The sequence below is a fragment of the Myodes glareolus genome, chromosome 7 (genome assembly GCF_982192425.1).
Source record: "Myodes glareolus chromosome 7, mMyoGla1.1, whole genome shotgun sequence".
NCBI lineage: Eukaryota > Metazoa > Chordata > Mammalia > Rodentia > Cricetidae > Myodes > Myodes glareolus.
Window position 1 is genome coordinate 16104747 of NC_142032.1, and position 20579 is coordinate 16125325.

Here is a 20579-nt window from a genome sequence, read left to right on the forward strand (position 1 = left end):
GTGGCCCTTTTACCTCAGCCTTCCAAGCTCTGGGATTATAGATGTACACCACAATACCCATCCAACTGGGATGCTGGATGCTCATAACTTTGTGTCTTGTGAGATGAACATGTAGATTTTCCCCTTCTGAGATGAAACTCTGGATCATAATACACTATCCATTTTATTATGTTTTTCTTTTATGTGTGCTGGTGTTCTCCCTGAGTGTATATCTATGCTGTGCCTACAGTGGCCAGAAGAGGGCATCAGACCGCCTGAGCCTGGAGTTAGGATTGTGAGTCACCATGTGGGTGCTAGGTATTGGGCTTGGGTCCTCTGGGAAGATCAGCCCTGGCTCTTAACTGCTGAGTCATCTCTTCAACCCCATAGTTCAGTTTCTGTAATAGATTTAGATATAGTCTGTTTTCTCTACATTGTTGTTTTTAAAATTACATTTATTTCTTTTGTGTGTGTGCATGTATGTATGTGCATGGAGCACATGTGGAGGTTTGAGGACAACTGCTGGAGTCAGTTCTCCCCTTACCATGTGCTTCCTTGTCGTCTGACTTTTCTTGTCAGACTTTCTTGGATGGCCAGCTCCCAATAGTGACATAGAGACTTACTCATTATGAAAACTTGGCCTTTATCATAGGCTTACCCCCAGCTAGCTCTTATAATTTAAATCAACCTGCTTCTATTAACCTACATTCTACCGAGTGGCTTTTTAACCTCTCCTCTGTACTGTATGTCCGTTGGTCGGTGTCTCCTGCACACACAGATTTCTTCTCTCTCTCTCTCTGCCCAGAAGTCCTGCCTATCTCTCCTAGCTATTGGCTGTTCAGCTTTTTATTACACCAATCACAGCAGCACATCTTCACACAGTATATGATATCCACAACAGTTCCCAGAGGTGACACTCAGGGGTCAGGCGTGGTGGAAAGCACTTCACCCACTGAGCCATCCTGCCCCGCCTGAGGTTTTCTCCTTTATGGTTGTAATGGTTGCATTAATTTCTCAGCAAGGGTCTTGTGTCCTCCAGAGTAGCCTGAAACTCCCTGTGTAGCTGAGGATGGTGTTGATCCTTCTGCTCATAGACTCACACAGCAGGTTTAATGTGAGGAGAAAGTTGTTCATGTGCATTGTTAAATTTATTGATATGTCGGGCAGTGGTGGCGAACACCTTTAATCCCAGCACTTGGGAGGCAGAGGTAGGGAGATCTCTGTGAGCTTGAGGACAGCCTGGTCTATAGAGTGAACTCCAGGACAGCTAGGGCTACACAGAGAAACCCTGTCTTGAAAAAAACCAAAAAAAAAAACAAAACAGAATTTATTGACATAGTTGGTTGGCATATCCTTTTTTTTTCTTTTATTTATTTACTTATTAAAAATTTCCACCTCCTCCCATTTCCCTCCCCTTTCCCCCCTCCCCCTCCCCCTCCCTTTCCAGTCCTTAGAGCAGTCAGGGTTCCCTGCCCCCGTGGGAAGTCCAAGGTCCTCCCTGCTCCATCCAGGTCTAGGAAGATGAGCGTCCAAACAGACCAGGTTCCCACAAAGCCAGTCCATGTAGTAGACCATGTAGTACCCAGTGCCATTGTCCTTGGCTTCTCAGTCAGCCCTCATTGTCAGCCACGTTCAGACAGTCCGGTTTGATCATATGCTCCATCAGTCCCAGTCCAGCTGGCCTTGGTGAGCTCCCATTAGATCAGTTGCACCATCTCAGTGGGTGAACACACCCCTCGCTGTCCTGACTTCCTTGCTCATGTTCTCCCTCCTTCTGCTCCTCATTTGGACCTTGGGAGCTAAGTCCAGTGCTCCAATGTGGGTCTCTGTCTCTATCTCTATCCATCGCTGGATGAGGTTCTATGGTGATATGCAAGATATTCATCAGTGTGGCTATGAGACAAGGCCAGTTCAGGCACCCTCTCCTCTGCTGCCCAAGGAACAATCTGGGGACATCTCCTTGGACACCTGGGAACCCCTCTAGAGTCAAGTCTCTTGCCAATCCTAAAATGGCTCCCTTAATTAAGATATCTACTTCCCTGCTCCCATATCCAACCCTTCCTCCATCCCAACCATCCCATTCCCCCAAGCTCTCCCCAATCCTCCCCTTCTCCCTTCTCTCTCCCTATCTCCCCCCACCCCCACTCCTGTGCACCTAACTTTTGCCTGGCAATCTTGCCTACTTCCAATATCCAGGAGGATAACTATATGATTTTCTTTGGATTCACCTTCTTATTTAGCTTCTCTAGGATCACGAATTATAGACTCAATGTCCTATATTTATGGCTAGAATCCACTTATGAGTGAGTACATACCATATTCATCTTTTTGGGTCTGGGTTATCTCACTCAGTAAAGTGTTTTCTATTTCCATCCATTTGCATGCAAAATTCAAGATGTCATTGTTTTTTACCACTGAGTAAAACTCTAAAGTGTATATTGCCACACCTTCTTTATCCATTCTTCTTTTGAGGGGCACCTAGGTTGTTTCCAGGTTCTGGCTATTACAAATAGTGCTGCTATGCCATATTCTTTTTTTCTGATATGCTTGTAGGGTTTAAATACTCTCCTTCTCTCCTTTATGACATGTGTAAAGTATACCTTTTCTCTTTTGTTTCTTACCAGTCTGGCTAGAAGTTTATAAATTTTATTAATCTTCTCAGTAAATCAGCTTCTTGTCTCACTGATTTTTCTGCTGTTTTCTATTGTATCAATTTATAAGGTTGTCTTCCTCCTCTTCACTTTGGGTTAATTTTCTTTTCTTTTTCACTTGAGTTAGAAACTGGTTATCAAGTTTTAGATCATGTTCATTTTCTTAATTTATTTTATGTGCATTGATATTCTGCCTGCATGTTTGTCTTTGTGAAGATGTCAGGTCCCCTGGAACTGGAGTTACAGACAGTTGTGAGCTGCCATGTAGGTACTGGGAATTGAACCCTGGTCCTCTGGAAGATCAGTCAGTGCTTTTTAACCCCTGAGCCTTCTCTCCAGATCTCCCTAGATCACGTTCATTTTCTAACACTGAGATTGAGTGATGTAAGTTTTCCTTGTGGTTAACATCCCATAAATTCTGATGTTCTGTTTTCATTTTCATTCAGTTCAAAATATTTTCTCATATCTCTTGTGACATTTAGAAATGTGTCATTTTATTTCTATTATTTGATGATTTTCCAGTTATATTTGTTAATAATTTCTTATTTAATTCCCTGGTGGTCAAAAAAAGTTTGGTGTGATTCCAGTTCTTTTAATGTATTGTGATTTGGCTTATGATCCAGCATATGTCTGTCTTGTCGAATGCTCTGTGTGCCCTTGAGAAGAATGTATTCTGCCGTTGTTGAGTAGAGTTTTCTATAAATACCCTTGAGGTTATACCAAGTGGGTTGGTAGTCTTGTAGTTGCTGCTGGTTTGTCTGCTCATCCCATCAGTTCTGAGAGCAGCCGTGGGCTCTGCAGTCCTCACTGCCTGTCCTCGTTTTCTTCCTTCAATCTGCCAAGTTTTTAAAGCTCTGTTATTATTTGCACATACATTCAGGGCTCTGTGTCTCCTTCATCGTAAAATTTGACTCTCTGAGCCTGGTATTGTTCTTTTTACATGTGTTTATTTGGGGTGAAGGGTGTGTCGTGTGCTACAGCCTGTGGGTGAAGGTCAGAGAACAACTTGGGGAGCTGGCTCTCTTTCTTCAACAGGTGAATCCCAGAGATGGAGCTCATGTTGTCAGGTTTGGTGGCAGTACCTTTACCCTCTGAGACATCGTCCCAGTCCTGCTGGCTTTCTTACGGGTGTTGGACTTTGTTCAAGAAGGCGGATGAATTGTTTGTAGATCACGGTGATCCTCTGAATCTTCTCTTAATCCTCAGATGGGTGGGCTTGAAGTAGATAGACTTCATAATGTAGTGTTGCCATCAAAGAGTGGAACTGCTAGCCAGTGGTGGTGGCACACGCCTTTAATCCCAGCATGCGGGAGGCAGAGGCAGGTAAATCTCTGTGAGTTTGAGGCCAGCCTAGTCTATAAGAGCAAACTCCAGGATAACCAAAGCTACATAGAGAAAAAAAAAAAAAGAGTGCAGCTGTCTGGCTGTCTGGTACTCATTTGTTTTGTTTTTCGAGGCAGGGTTTCTCTATGTAGCGTTGGCTGTCCTGGAACTTGATTGTAGACCAGGACGGCCTCACACTCAGAGATCTGCCTGTCCTGCTTCCTGAGTGTTGGGATCAAAGGCGTGTACGCTACTGCTGCCCAATACCTGGTACTGATTTTGAATATCAGGTAAACAGTACTCTGTTGTGGTTGGAGTTAAAATTCAGATATCGCTCTGTCCTGTGCACTTCGAGAACTGTTCATTTTGAGATCCCACCTCCCTTGTCTGCCTGACCTACACACACGCAGCATGGATTTTTATTTTTACAATTTTTTTTCTTTCCTTCCTTCCTTCCTTCCTTCCTTCCTTCCTTCCTTCCTGTCTTTCTTTCTTTTTTTCTTTTTCTTTCTTTTTTTTTTTTTGAGACAGGGTTTCTCCTCTGTGTAATAGCCCTAGATGTCCTGAAACTAGTTCTTGTAGACCAGGCTGGCCTCGAACTCACAGAGATCCTCCTGTCTCTGCCTCCTGAGTGCTGGGATTGAAGGCGTGTGCCACCATTGCCCAGCAATTTTTACAATTTCTTACTGCATGCGTGTATGTACGTGCGCATGTGCATACATATTTGTGTATCTGTCTCTTGGTCAGGAAGAGAGTTGAAACATAGAGCTCTTAGATCTCCGTATTCTGTCCTTTTAATCATGTTTAATCCTGTGACTATTTTGGGCCACATTCATGAGGACATGACATAGTGTAATATAACAGAAGCATAGAACTTGCAGGATGGCTCAGTGGATAAAGGCACTTACAGCCAGGCCTCAGAACCCAAGTTTGATCTCTGGAACCCACACAATTAAAGGAGAGAGCCAGTTCCTACAAATTGTCCTCTCACCTCCACACACACACACACACACACACACACACACACAAATGTAATGAAAACAATTAGGGGCTGGAGAGATGGCTCAATGGTTAAGAACACTGACCTTGCAGAGGACCTGGTTCTGTTCTCAGCACCCACATGGTGACTCTCAACTGTCAGTAATTTTAATTTTAAGGGATTCAGTGCCATCTTCTGGTATCCAAAGGTACTGAACACATATAGTACATACATTCAGGCCAAACACTCATACATACAAAAGAATAAAATAATTTAAAGAAAAGAAAAAAAGTTTAAGGTTGGGGAGCCAAGTATACATACCTTTAATCCCAACACTTGAAACCCTGTCTTTTAAAACACACACACACACACACACACACACACACCATTTTAAAAGGTGGGGCTAGAGAGATCTCTGATCAAGAGTGTTTTCTGCTCCTGCAGTAGACTGGCATTCAGTTTCCAACACCATAGGCTGCATGATGCGTATCTCGAGCTCCAAGTGATCCCACACAATCTTCTGGCCTCCATAGGCACCTCCACATAAAAAAATCACATTTTTTTTTTCAAGACAGGGTTTCTATGTGTAGCTTTGGAGCCTGAAATTACCTGGCGCGAGTGAGAAGGAAACACGGAACACACAACAAACCCACTTAGAAATTTATTAGAGGGGGTGTATACAGGCCTGGGGAGTCAGTGTGCAGAGAGAGAGAGAGAGAGCGAGAGAGAGAGCTTGAAGATGGCGCATCCAGCTCTTAAAGGCTGCCTAGCGCATGTGCACAGGGGGATGACATGGCTGCATCATATTCAGATGACGCATGCATGCAAGGGCTCACACAGCTGTGTCATATGTAGATGATGCAGCCGTGCTGCACGTGGGTCATGCAGTGTCGTTTAAGACTCCCGGAGCCATTAAGCACTTCTGCCTGAGGGCTTGTCCGCACATGCGTGGACCTGGAACCCGGAAGTGTCAGCCATGTTGTGTGGCTGAATCATATTCCCTTTGTTTATTACAAAAATTTGGGAGTTTGGGATCTTTAATGGGTGAGAATGGGGCATCATAAGGTCTCTCGTGACTGCTTCCTGCTGATTTTGTGGGCGTTGTCAGGTCTCTTGAGACTGCTTTTTGCTGATTTTGTGAGGGTCGGACAATTGAGATGCTTGACCATGTCTTTGGGTGGCTGATTACTTTTGTGTTTTTTCCGGGCTCTGTGGAACTGGCTGACAGGCAGCTTGGACCTTTCAAGATGCTGGAAAGGCAGAAAATTATGTCTGGAAAAAATTTTAGATCCTGGTGATTAAGGGAGGAGAGTCCCAAGATGGCAGATAGAGGGTTTTGATGGGGGGTGTGGAGGATGGAATTTCCCAGGAGTTCCCAAGACCAGGAGTGATAAGGGAAGAAGTAAATGATATTTATTCTGGGCGAGTCTGGTCCGTTTAGATAGGTCCAATTGGCTCCCTGGAGCTTATGGGAAAATGTTTGAAAAGAAATAAATTTTAGACATATTAAAAGCTGTGATTACGATGATATAGTGTTGGAATGGAAGATGGTGGGGAGGAAGGAGGAAAAGAAAGGGAAATTATTAGAAAGGGAAATTTTTAGACCCCTCAATGTTTTACCTGAAGCAAATCATCATGGTATAACCTTAGCATCTAGGAGACACTTCTGCAGTCAGTGATAAACCTGTTATGTTAAAGTATGCTTTGTGAGGTTTTGGAGTCTGGGGCTGTGAATGTCCCCAAACTTGTTATTGTTTCTTAGCACCTGGGCTTTTGGCAATCCTTGTTCCTCCAGCTCTATGTTTTTAAGTTTGACATTGGAGATATAGAGAAGTTGGTAAAGCAGATAAGAGGAAGAGGGAGAGTATATGGCGTTTTTGGCACAGGAGAGTTGAGTACGGTGATGAGACTTTATTTTTCTGGAACTGGAGAAAAAGTGGCTGATCTTGGTGCCCTCTGGAACTTAAGGGAACAAGCAGGGCTCTGTTTGAGTTACCGTATACGAGGGGGTATCTTGAGCTGGAAGAGTAAAAGGTTTAAGGTGAGAGAGGTGGAGCCAATGAGAGAGTCCCTTGAGCTTGGCAGCTGTGGAAGTTACAAGAATTACTTTAAAGGGGCCCTGCCATTCAAGGGAAAGGGGTGAGGGGCGTTGACCTGGGAGAGAGAATAGTGCCTGATCTCCTATTTTAATCAGCAGTGGGCATGAATTGGCACATGGTTGAGGTAATGAGTAGTTGGTAAAATCCCATAGTAGGGAGCGAAGATGGGATAACAGCGGAGTAAGCAGGTGATCAGGAAGGGGAGAGGTTTTGGGCTAGAGTCTGGAGGTTAAAACTGGCCACCCATACATAAGTTCAAGGGCGAGATGAAAGGGGGGCTTTTGGGGAGGGCCCTAAGCCTAAGAAGGGCCAAAGGCAAAAGTTTTACCCAGTCAAGGTGATGCTCCTGTGACATCTTAACAAGAATATTTTTAAGGAATGGTAAGTTTGTTCTACCTTCCCTGAAGACTGAGGATGGTATGGGATATGAAAATGCCAGGGAATGTTAAGAGCCTTAGATAAAGTTTGAGAAATCTGGGAGGTAAAACTCTGGACCATTATCTGACTGAAGAGAGGTTGGGATTCCAAACCGGGGGATAATTTCACAGAGAACAACATCAGAAACTGTCTGGGCCCTTTTGTTAGTGGTGGGAAACGCTTCAATCCACCCAGACATGGTGTCCACCAAAACCCAGGAGATAATTAACTCGTCTGACTGTGGGCATATGAGTAAAATCAAGCTGCCAGTCAGTTCCTGGAAGGGAGCCCCCCCCCCAGTGGGCGGGAAAAGGGATGCTACGATGATATTGGTCTTGGGAATCTGACTTTTGACAGATTTTTACAAGAGACAGTGATAGCTTTTAAGAACTCTTTAGTCCTCAGGGGTGGGTTGGAGCCTTGACAGAATGAAACAGAGCTTTGCTATTAGGATGAAAGAGCTGATGTAGGTAGGACAGGATTTGCCAGGTGTCTGGGGGTGTCTGAGAATGTGGGCTGTACTTTATGAACCCCCTGAGGTGACTGAGGTAGGTTTGGGCTCTGGAATGCTGCTGTTCTAGCTGCTTGGTCAGTCTGGTGAAGGCAAAGATGTTTTGAGATTGAGAGCTAAGAGGAATAGAGAAAAAAAGCATCCTTAAGATCCAGAACTGAGAAGTGGGGGGGGGGGGTTCCTGGAGGGATAGTGGAAAGAAGTGTGTAAGGGTTATGTAACACAGGATGAAGAAGGACCACTGCAGAGTTAATGAGCCGGAGGTCTTGAACCAGGTGATAGGGTCTGTTAGGTTTTTTTAACAGCAAGTTTAGGGGTGTTAAAGGGAGAAGAGGTGGGATGAAGTAGCTTTTTTCTTAGAATTGGCTTAAGTCCCCTAAGGCTTTTGAGAGAGGAGGTAATGTACTTAGTAGGATTTTGTAATTGGATAATGATGGGGGAATGGTGTTTAGCAACACAGGGGTTTTGGATGTCCCAGACTTGGGGGTCCACCTGAGAGGCTGGTAGAGGAAAAGACACATTGGAGCTGGGAGGTTGGGAGGCTAGAAGGAGGAGGAGGGAGCTATTGGAGAGTCTGGGGTAAGGTGAATGGAAGGAACAAACGAATTGAAAGCTCCTACTTTTGCTAAAAAAAAATCTCTTCCCATAAGAGGTACCGGGCAGGTCTGCATGACTAAAAATGAATGAGTGAGATAAATACCCCTAAAAACACAGTTATGGTGGGGTCTGCTGAGGTGGGTAAGGCTGTCCTCCCCCACACACACACCAACAATAGGGAAACTAGAAGGAGAGGTAGGCCCCCAGAATTCCCTCAGTACTGAGTATGTGGCTCAGGTGTCCAAGAAAAAGGAGATGAGCTGGGCGGTGGTGGCGCACGCCTTTAATCCCAGCACTTGGGAGGCAGAGGCAGGTGGTTCTCTGTGAGTTCGAGGCCAGCATGGTCTACAAGAGCTAGTTCCAGGACAGGCTCCAAAGCTACAGAGAAACCCTGTCTCAAAACAACAACAACAACAACAAAAGCAAGGAGATGGGCCATCCTGATACAGTGGTGTTTACCCGTGTTACAGGTGACAGTTGTGGTCAGGTCATAGGAGCCTAGGCAGTCTCATTCATCCATGGCCAGACTTAGAAGGTCAACTTGGGAATTTTCTGGATTTGATGTCTCCATGCCATGATGTGCACAAGGACAATCGTCTGCCCAGTGTCCTTCTCTGTGGTATCTTGGACAAGGTCCCATGGGACCAAGATGAGGATTAGGGCATGCTCGGGCCCAGTGACCAGCTCTACCACATGTGAAACAGGTGTGGCAGTTCTCGAGCCCTGGGGGGCAAGGGAGCAGCGCGGACAGCACAGGCCGTCTGTCGCCTCGGTCAGAGGGCCATGGCTAGCACGTGACAGTGATGATTTCGGACTTTGTCATTCCTTGCATGGTACACCTTAAAAGCCAACTCTAAGACTTTCGCCTGTGGGGTCAAGGGACCTTTCTCCAAAGGTCTTAAGTTTAGCATTAGTGTCAGGGTAGCACTGAGAAAAAAAAAATGACTCATGAATAACTGTCTGCCTTCCGTGGTTTCTGGACCTAAGTTAGTATATTGTAACAGGGTTTTAGTGAGGCATTCCAAAAACGCAGAATTTTCCTTCATATCTTGAATGACCTCTGAGAGCTTATTATAGTTTACTGGCTTGAGGGCAGCCTTACAGAGACCTGCCAGAAGACAAGTCAAAAAACAAGTCCCTAGCTAAAATTCTACCGGGGGTGTTGTAATACCTGTGTAGTTCCTGCTTGGGTACTGCCTCTACTCCTGGGAGGTGTGTTGCATGTGTTTGGAGAATCTCATCTGCATGTAGTCTGGCCTGCTCCCAAACTTGCCTGCACTCTTCAGGAAGTAGGTTATTAGACAGGATCATATAGATATCATGAAAGGTGAGATTATAAAAACTGGGTAATCTATTGGAATTGCTTTATGAAAAGAGGTAGAATTAGACATACAGGACCCTAGTTTTTGTTCTATATATATGTGAGAGTTCTGAGACGGAGAAAGGAACGTGTACCCTAACCAATTCATCTATGCTGCTCACCTCTCGCAACAGGAGAACTGCAGCCGGCTTGGCGTGGTCAGGGTTGGGTTCTGTAGCAGCACCTGAGTGTGTGAGAGGAGGAGTAAAGGTGGGTACCAGAGCTGGGCAGCTGCTGCGGCCAGGCACTGGAGAGGAAGAATGATCCAACTGGGCTGATGGAGTAGTTAGTGGTTAGCGGGAGTTGAAGAGGGCAATGGCACCTGCGCAGCGCAGGTGTAAACAGAGGGAAGTAAAGGAGTGGAAGTACCTGCTGAGGTCAGGAAGGTGTGGATTCCTTAGGAGCTGAAGGAGCAGGGGTAGCTGCTGGCTGAGGTCGACACCAATGAAATTACCTGACACGAGTAAGAAGGAAACATGGAACACACAACAAACTCGCTTAGGAGTTTATTAGAGGGCGCGTGTACGGGCCTGGGGAATCAGTGTGCAGAGAGAGAGCTTGAAGATGTTGCGTCCAACTTTTAAAAGCTTCCCTAGCGCATGTGCACAATGGGGTGACGTAGCTGCATCATATGCAGATGACAGAGCTCACTCATGCTTGCAAGGGCTCACGCAGCTGCGTCGTATGTAGATGGTGCAACCATGCTGCACATAGATCACGTGCAGGGTGGTTTAAGATTCCCAGAGCCATTAGGCACATCTGCCTGAGGGCTTGATTGCACATGCATGGCCCTGAAACCTGGAAGTGTCAGTCATGTCGTGTGGCTGAATCGTTACAGAGTCTGTCCTGGAGCTAGCTCTGTAGACCAGGCTGACCTTGAACTCACAGAGACCTACCTGTCTCTGCCTCCCGGGTGCTGAAATTAAAGACATGCGCCACCACCCAGCACATTCATATACTTTTAAAGAGAGGGAGAGACAGACAATATACATACACAGAGAGAGAGAGAGAGACAGAGACAGAGACAGCGCACAGCACAGTCCCTGAGTAATTATTAGTCTCCTCTAGCTACTAGTTAGATCTGGAACTCACGAATCTCCTTGTTTGTTCTTGTCCTTTGAGGTGCAAATCCTTTAGTTGTTCTATGTAAACAAATGCTAAAAATAGCGCAGCAAGTATTTGAACCCAGCTGCTCAAAGATCACCACGTGTATCTGCTTAGCTTGTTGGCACAGTTGCCTAATGAGTCCACTACACAACTGAGTGGCATTTATGCTGTGAAAATTGGCCCTAACTAGAACACCTCAGTAGGACATTGCAGAATGGGCTGGATCTGATTGCTGAGAAGTGAAATGTATAGTTTGTATATATGTGGAGTAAAGAGACATTCTCTCCCCTTCTTTCCATCTTTTGCTCATTCTCTGTGTATGAAAATCTGCCCTTCAGATTGTCTCTGATGGGAGCTTCAGCTGGCAGTTCGGGTCAGACTTGTTCAAGTCAGTGCCCTTTCCTGAAGTTGCTGTTTTAGGGTCCTGCCATGCTAGAGTGTCCACCCTGAGTTAACTGTCACGGTGCTGTAAAGTGGAAGGGGCGGTGCTGAAGAGAGAAGGGAGCGGGACACTCCAGGGTCAGCAGATAGAGACGCTTGCCACTGAGGCTAATGACCGGAGTTTGGGCCCTAGGACTCAAACAAGTCACCCTCTGACCTCTAAATGTCACAGCAAGTAAGCCCCTTTGTTTCCCCTGCTTTCAAAGGTGTGCAGCCAGGCAGTGTTACATGACTGTGATTTCAACAGAAGATGAAGGCATCAGGAGTTCAAAGACAGCCTTACCCGGAGTTTTAGGCCGCTCAAAACCATCTCAGGTGTTGTGCAACAGCTGCCCAACCTCGTGGCCATGCGTTGTTTTCCACCTGACCCTGCTGAGCTCCACATGCGTTTGGTTTCCCACTTTTCTTGTTGGCTTCATGAGGTGGACTTGCTCTGAGGACTGTAGAAGCCTATCTATCAGTGCTAAGAACAGTGCCCAGTGTGAGGTGTCAGGGACAATTCTAATCTTACCATGTGACCCTAATGAGAGATTCCTTTCCTTTTTAGTTGAGCCTGTGTTACTAAATTAATTCTGCAAGCTTGTTGAGTGTTTACTGTTCCTTGGACTCTGTTAGGCAGTGTGAGAAAGCCACACCGTAACTGGTACTCTTCGGATTGTAACGCATCCACTAATGGCAATTTCCAGTGAGGAAATTGATGGTAGCAGTCACACACACGTGTGTGTTGCCCCAAGCAAGGACCTGCCAACAAATCTCTCCTTGGGAAACCTGTGAAGTAGAGGTGTCTTCGTGGGGAGGTTATTTATGAATGGGCTGGAAGGGAACTTCAGGCCCTAAAAAATAGCTGTAGGGTCAAGCAGGTTAAAGAAGCAGTAGGAACAGTTCCGGTTACTAAGCTCTGGTATGTCAGCACGGCGCTGATAAAAAATATTGTTACCATGTGATAAGAAAGCTGGACCAAGTGTGGTAGTGTGTGCCTTTGACTCCAGCAGGCAGGCAGATTCTGTGTTTGAGGCCAGTTTGATCTACATAGTAGGCTCCAGGCCAGGGATGTCTCCGAAACAAAGGAAACAAGAAAACTGGCACGCACATGCTACAGCACCCTGTGAGGGTCAGAGCACAGCTTTCAGGAGTTGCTTCTCTCCTGAGTAGATGCTGGTTCTTTAAGTCACGTTCTCATGTTCTAAACTGCAGCTCTACTTTCCCAGATACCAGCTGTTGACTGAAACTTTTTTTTTCAGTACCCATGAGCACCAAGACCCATTAGCCAGAGTCTCACTTATACAATGCCTTTTTAGCGCTCAAATAGCCTTAACCTGTCCTGAATTTGGAACCTTAAATGTGAATTCTGGGGAAAAAATTGTCATTTGCTTTCTCTTAATCAGACTCTCCCTTATGAACGGTCCAGCCCCTGGCTACCGTTTAACTGTAAGGAAGGCGCTGAGTTCTTAGGCTGGTGAAATGGCAGGTGCGAATGCATGCTGCATCTGGAGGAAGAGATCCTTCCCACTGGAAGACGTGACCAGTGAGGAGCCCTTGAGAGACCAGGGAAGATGAAGCTTGTGTTCCTCTTCAGGCTCTTGCTAGAGTTGACAAACATCTCGATCCTGGAACGGATCCAGAGAAAGAATTTAGGCGAAGTCAGGCATTCTTGTAAGAAAAAAATCTCTTAGCTAGTGAGTGAATGTTTACCGGAGTGTGAACCTGTAAAGCAGCCCCGCTTGAACTCCACACTGAGACTGGAGGAAGAAAGAGTGGATCCTCTGAAAAGCCTCCCCCACTTTAATTCCCTTTTAGCTTAATCTATTCCACAGCATCCTGAGCTGATATCTTGTAGGATTAGGGACTGACAGATGTTAGATCAGAACTGTGAGGCAACAGACCAGATGATGCTGGTCTGTGAGAACAGACTCTGACCTTGAGATGTGAACAGTCACTGTCTCAGCGTGCCAAATCCTCCTAACTCCTGTCCCAGGCTGACAAGCAAAGGGTGGCTGAGGCCTAAAAACCAGCTGAAGCTCAAAGACTCTTGAATCGCCAGCTTCTACTAACCAAAGTCACATTTTGTCCTGTAACTCATTAAAGGTGGTCTCCCAAGTTTCTCCGTTTTTGAGACAAGGCCTTCTCTCAGTAGGCCAGGCTGGCCTGAAATTCTAAAGATAGGTGAGGATGGCCCTGAATTCCCGACCTCCTGTCTCTACCTAAGTAAGTGTACTGCGTTTGCAAGTATGTGTCCCCATACCCAGGTTTAGCACGGCAAGCACCACATATCGGGCATCATCCTAGATCTGGGTTCTAAGACTGTGGTGATGTTTTATACTGCCTGCCATAGACCTGAGGATTTTGTTTTGTTTCTTGAGACAGGGTTTCCTCTGTGTAGCCCTGGCTGTTTCAAACCTTACTACGTAGACCAGGCTGGCCTTGAACTCACAGTTCCTCCTGTTGCTGCCTCCTAAGTGCTGGGATGAAAGGTATGCACCAATACCATCTGGCTAGGCTTGAGGCTCTTTATTTGCTACAAAAAGAAACTGACAAGCCCCAAAGATTGGAGGAGCCAGATGCAATTAAGACTCAATGAGTAGGAGCTGGAGAGATGGCTCAATGGTTAAGAGCACTGGCTTCTCTTCCAAGGATCTGGGTTCAATTCCCAGCACCCATATGGCAGCTCACAACTGTTTGTAACTCCTGTTCCAGGACATGTGACACCTTCACATACATGTAGGCAAAGCACCAACGCACATAAAATCCAAATAAATAATTATTAAAAAAAAAAGACTCAAAGGGCAGCTGTTGAAGGAACTTCCAGCTAAATCAGTGATTCCTGTCTTTTGTGATCTTCAGGCTAGAATAATTTCCTGTTTCAAAGGCCCTGCTTTAAAAAGTGAAAACATGGGTTGGAGAATCACCAGCTTCTACTAAACAAAATAACAACCCAGGTCACAGGGGTTAAGACCACTGGCTGCTCTTCCAAAGGTCCTGAGTTCAATTCCCAGGAACTACATGGTGGCTCATAACCATCTATAATGAGATCTGGTGCTCTCTTCTGGTGCAGGCATGCATGTGAGCAGATCACTGTATACAAAATAAATAAATCTTTTAAAAAAAAAGTGAAAACACAAGACAGCCAGGCTACACAGAGAAACCTTGTCTTAGAAAACACAGAAAACCACAGCCTTCACTGTGCAGAGCCAGGCATCCGCTCAGCTTTTCTTTCACAGAACCTGTACCCCTTGCACTGTATGGTTTAGCAACCTTGGCAGCAGGTTCTCGGCATTCTGACTTCTGGCCCGCGCCACGTTCTTCTGGTTCATTGCAGGGAGAATCTAGTGTCCTCAGCAGCATAGTCACCGGCAGCTGAATGAAGATAGGTGTGGCCTTACTCCTGACCTGTGTTAGGGTTATCTGGGAACAGCAGAAACGTCCAGAAGCCTCTTGTCTCCAGAAAGTTTTCCCTATAAAATTAGTAACTGTTTATTTGCCATTCACTGTGTGGCAGATACTGGGGAGCCGCTGTCTCATGTCACTTCACACCAGCTGACGAGGCAGGTAGTGTTGTGCCCGTCACAGGTATGCAAACCGAGGCTAAAAGACTTTATATAGTTAATCGGTGCTTAATGTGGAGCCAAAATCCAGATCTGTGGCCTCAATGTCCATGTTCCTAATGACTTTGCTGTTTTCTCACGCCATTGTCTCTGGACAGGAGGACCAAGTGGTTAGGTCCCCCTCACCCATCCTGCCTACGTTGCTTTCTCTTGGCTTTTTTGAGGCAATGTTTTTAAGCAAATCGGCCGTGGGGCCTTTGAAACTGAGGCCATTTGTCTGTTGCATCTTCCACTGGAATCTAAACATCCCTTTGTGGTAGAGAATCACTTGGACTATAGGACCTTTGGGAGAATTTAAAATAGGTACTCCCAACGCCTGGCTAGCTCGGTCGGCAGAGCGTGAGGCTCTTCAGGTCGGTACTTCCTGTGAAAGGAGTTGCTCTTGAGACCCAGGGCTCTTGCCGTGGCTGTGTAGTCATTTGGTATGGCGATGTTTCCATCGACCACCGGAGCTTCAAGGTGCTCAACTCCTTTATTGCTGGGTCATTTTAGAAAGGAGATTCAAGTTACATTTCCTGGCCAGAAGGGGAAGCTCAAAGGTGACAGGTGTTGGGACTGGGGAAAGGACTTGGGAGCAGGTGCTTGCTCTACAAGCATGAAGAACAAAGTTCAAATTCTGTACATTTACTTAAAAAAACAGACATAGCCAAGTGATGGTGGTAGCGCATGCCTTTAATCCCAGCACTTGGGAGGCAGAGGCAGGTAGATCTTAGTGTGTTCAAGTGCAGCCTGGTTTACAGAGCTAGTTCCAGGCAGAACAGGTTCCAAAGCTACACAGAGAAACCCTATTTCTAAAAAAAAAAAAAAGAAAAGAAAAGAAAAGAAAGAGAGAGAGAGAGAGAGAGAGAGAGAGAGAAAGAAAAGAGAAGAAAAAGAAAAAAATCCAGTCATGGCTATATGTACTACCTGTAACCCAGTGCTGTGAGGGGCAGACAAGATGCTCACTGTGACATGAGCCACCAGTCAAACACCAGGTTCAGAGACCTCAAGGAAATAAAGCTGAATGTGATAGAGCCGAGCGCCTGATACCGTCTTTAGCCTGCACGCATGCACGCACGCACACACGCAGGTTTGCATTCCCCCCTGCATACAGCTGTACATCTACCACACTCACATACACAATAGATAATGCCTGTACCGAGAGTGCTGGAGTCATTATTAATAAGAGAGTGCTACCATCATTATTAATAATAGCTTCAGTTACTCTCAGAGCATTTGTAGCATCCAGTGTCCTGGCTGCATGGGGTCATCATAGCTTGTGAGGATGCCTTAGAAAACATGGCTAGTGGGTAGTTTTTCTACTCTGAGCTACTGTGGGCTAAATTGTAGGTATGGATCTAGGAAGCCTCAACCCCAGGCAGCAGCTTATGAATAAAGGTGGGCCTGGGTTTAGAAAAGAGGCTATCTATATTTATGTGATGATGTTGTTCTGAGCCAGGGTCTCACTGTGTATCCCAAACTGGCACAGAGCTCACTAACTAGACACACTGGCCTCAGATTCACAGAGGTGTGTATCTCTTTCTGCCTCCCTAGTGCTAGGATTAAAGGGGTGTGCCTTTGCACTTAGCTGGGATAGTTTAAAAGGGTGTCTGAGCTCAGCCTGGTGACGCAGGCATGTAATTCCAGCTACTCAGGTGTCTGAGGCAGGGGATTGCAAGCCAAGGCCAGAGCTACAGAGCTCTACAGAGAAGGATCTCAGTCTAGGAGGGGTCATCGAAAGTAAAGGAGCAGTGGTGGCTCAGGGGCAGCAGAGTCTACTGAACTGACGGCTCTCTCCCGTGGCGAGAGGAGCATAGCCAGGTGGTCCAGAAAGCTTCCAAGGCTGAGGCTCTAGGGTCCAGTTGGTACACTGGGGTACAGTCTTCTCCTCCTGTGCTGCACCTTTTTTTAGCAACTGGCTTTAGTGTGATTTTGTCATTTGGTACCTGACTCCCCTCAGGGAAGACTACCCAAGGTGTTAGATTGTAGGCATTGCTGAGACCGCGCAGCTCGTAGGACTTAGGAAAGCATGAATTACTCTGTTTCACCTGGTTCTTAGGAACTGGCACCATCTTGGAGGAATTTTGCCCGTTTTTGACCTTGAGTCAAGACCCTGGTTAGCTGTTTAGCTAGGAATGCTGCCCACAAGCATGAGAGGACTGGATTACCCTTGTGCCTGCCATTACTGGTCCCAGTCTCCATGCTTATGGAACTGGAAGCAGAGCAGACAACCTACCCTGTGAGACCTGGCAAACAAAACACTCTGATGCAGTGGTTAGAAGAAAGAAGGGGTTAGGCCTTTGCCTTTGCTGCCTCTTCCCTTGAAGCCCAGACTCAGCCTTTCCCAGAGCACAGCCCCGCTCAGTGTCTCCAGTTCTTCGTCACCTCAGGAACTTGGGCAGAAAGGAGCATTTGCTCCCAAGTAAGATTAACTTTGGTCTGGAAAAGAAAACAGCCCAGCAGTGACCGACTGGCTCCCTTGGCCTCCTGCCTTCTCTCAGAGCCAACGCCCTCACACTCACCCTCCCAGTTCCCTGTTGAGCAAGGTTTTCCTTGACGTCATGTCTTCCTGTGTGCAGGTTACTAGCGTGTGCAACCACTTTTCTGCCCGCTCCTTCTTTCCTGCTAACTTGGTCTAGTGCCTCTGCTTCCACCTGCCCCTGCTCTGCCCGTTACTTCAATCAGCATCTCAGGAGCTGCTTGCCTGGGATTCCTTTATTTTTTTTTTAAAGACTTATTTATTTATTTTTATTATGTATACAACATTCTGCCTCCATGTATGCCCGTGCGCCAGAAGAGGGCACCAGATCTTATTTCAGATGGTTGTGAGCCACCATGTGGTTGCTGGGAATTGAACTCAGGTCCTCTGGAAGAGCAGCCTATGCTCTTAACCACTGAGCCATCTCTCCAGCCCTTTATTATTAATATTAAGCTTAGGTATCCAGGATTCCCAAGGTCAGCTGAATTTTGAATCTTCACCCCACAGAGAGTCAGGTCAGGTGTGTTGGCAGATACGTCAGGAGGTGAGACAGGAGGATGAAAAGTTGTAGTTCAGACTGAGCTCTATAGTGAGTTCCAGGCTGGCCTAGACTATATAACAAGACCCTGTCTCAAAAAAACAAAAGTCAGGGGCTAGAGAGATGGCTCAGTGGTTAAGAGCACTGGCTGCTCTTCCAGAGGTCCTAAATTCAATTCCCAGCACCCACATGGCAACTCACAACTGTCTGTAATTCCATTTCTAGGGGATCTGACACCTTCACACAGACATACATGCAGGCATAACACATAAGAAAAGTCCACATAAAATAAAGTTAAATAAATTTTAAAATGTCAGAGCAGCATTGTTGAGGAGATACACACCCTGTTCCCCATCAGAATAACAGTCGCAGCTTGTTCTTGGGCGTCCACTGTACCTCAGTGCTTGGACGCCCAAAAGTTTGTTCCAAGAGATGGGTATGAGGGCCGGGTTGGCACTGAGGGACGAGAACAAGCGGCAGGTGGTGCTGAGGAACATCCCAGGACTGAAGAAATGTGGCTTCCAGAAAGGGAGAAGCAGTAAGCCATTGGCAGAAAGCTCTGCTTGGCACCTGGGTCAGCCTGGCTAGAGGAGACTTCACGGGGGGGCAGAGAGTGCATGGTGTCAGGGACACTGGCGACCACACCCAGGGCACACAGCCTTGGTGTCCATGCTGGGCTGGTCAGAAAAGGTAGGGAATGGAGAAGATTCAAAAGTGGTCCCAGAAGCTGGGCGGGGCAGTGCGTGCCTATAACCACAGCACTTGGGAGGCAGGGGTCAGAGGGTGAAGAATTCAAGTCCAGCCTCAACTACATGAGATACATTTCTATCTCAAAAAGGAAGCGGTATGGGAGAAGATCTCATAAACCAGAAGGATTGCTCCCTGCCACCCTGCCTCCTTGCTTTATATAAACATTCTTGTCAGGGACTGAGACCCTGTTTGGCCCTTGACTTTCCTCAGGTACTAGAGGTGGTTCGAGCCAACTATGACACACTCACACTGAAGCTACAAGATGGCCTGGACCAGTATGAGCGCTACTCCGAGCAACACAAGGAAGCCGCCTTCTTCAAAGAGCTGGTGAGTGCCCACCCCCAGCTCCACCTGTGTCTCTGGGTGCGCACGGCGGGGGGGGGGGGGTCTGGGATCTGCTCTGTATCTAGGGTATAACTGCAGGTTGCTAGAGACTAATAAAATTAGAGGGGTCTGCATGTAACTTCTCTACCAAAGCATTTTGAAATGAAGCAGTGAGAGGCAGATACTCCCAAGCCAGCATTACCCACCCTGTCTGCAGCCACAGAGACCACCTTGCACAACTGCAGCTGGGCCTGAGGTCTGGCATGTGTTGGCCAGTGCCAGCCATGATGTGTTACCCTGTTCCTGTCCTTAGAGCAGTTCATGAGAGCAACTGGTCCTTCTCCTGCAGTCACTCCTTCCTCGCTCCCTAGCTGGTTGTTGGCCTGAGAGTCCCCCAGCCCCTCCCAGGCAGAGCTCCAAGCTGGTCTCTCCCTTTTCCCTTCCTGTTCTGTACTCAGAGCTGCTTCTGGAAAAGTCCTGCCTCCCTGCAGCTCTGCTGCCTGCTTGGCTGACACAGACCCTGGCAGTGGCTGGCATGACACGAAGGCTCTAAACCCACTTGCTAGGCTTGCATCAGCGAAGCTTTTAGTTAATGCACCAAGTCTGTGGCAAGGTGCTGATGCCAGATCATGACAGCCCAACTCTAACCTGGACATGAAACACCTCAGGATTTTTCTGTGGCGAGTTAGTTGTGAATAAGAAAGCCATCGTGGCTGAGCAGTGGCGGTGCATACCTTTAATTCCAGCATACGGGAGGCAGAGGCAGGTGGATCTCTGTGAGTTTGAGGCCAGCCTGATCTACTGAGAGAGTTCCAGGACAGGCCCCAAAGCTATAGAGAAACCTTGTCTCAAACCCCCCCCCAAAAAAGCCGTTGTGTAAAGAGAGTCGGAGCAGTGTTTGTTACAAGGTGAATGTGGTCTTTACATTAATGTGGGGCCCACTGGGCACCAGCAGCAAATAGATATTATCATTAGGTTATGAAAAGGGTTAAAAAGGAGAAAAGTCTCTCTCTCTCTCAATACAGTATCTCACCATATAATCTTGACTGGCCTGGTGCTTGTGGTGGTCCTCCTGCCTCAGCCTCCCGAGTGCTGGGATCACAGGCAGGTGCTGTCCTTTGGCACGTCCCCTCACTCCTGGCTGCACCTCTGGCATCGGGGAGGAATTAGGAGCTAATGAGCTGGCTTTGCCTGTGATGGCCCTGCTGCAGTACGCCCCCCACCCCCCACCCCCTCTGCTTCTTGCCTCATGACTCCACTTCCTTTCTTAGAGTGTAGCAGAAATGAAAGAAAAGCTCCCTGACCTCTGGGGACTAAGGGAAACAGCACATTCTTCCCCTCCCTGGTTGGTTTGTTCCTCACAAAAGTACAGACATATTTCCGTGGACAAGCCTCCTCGCTAAGGCTGCTGAATTCCTCATGAAGCCTGTTAGAGTTGGGAGA

At 46.9% G+C, this 20579-nt stretch overlaps 1 protein-coding gene across 2 annotated transcripts in view; it reads left to right on the forward strand.

Moving 5' to 3' along the window:
* The window catches only part of Armh3 (armadillo like helical domain containing 3), a 200793-nt gene that overhangs the window by 178507 nt on the left and 1707 nt on the right, over positions 1-20579 (forward strand). For both annotated transcript variants that reach the window (XM_048439101.3, XM_085694012.2), the window contains one exon: positions 19023-19139. In XM_048439101.3, the coding sequence (XP_048295058.1) occupies positions 19023-19139 (117 nt within the window). The remainder of the gene's footprint in view (positions 1-19022; positions 19140-20579) is intronic.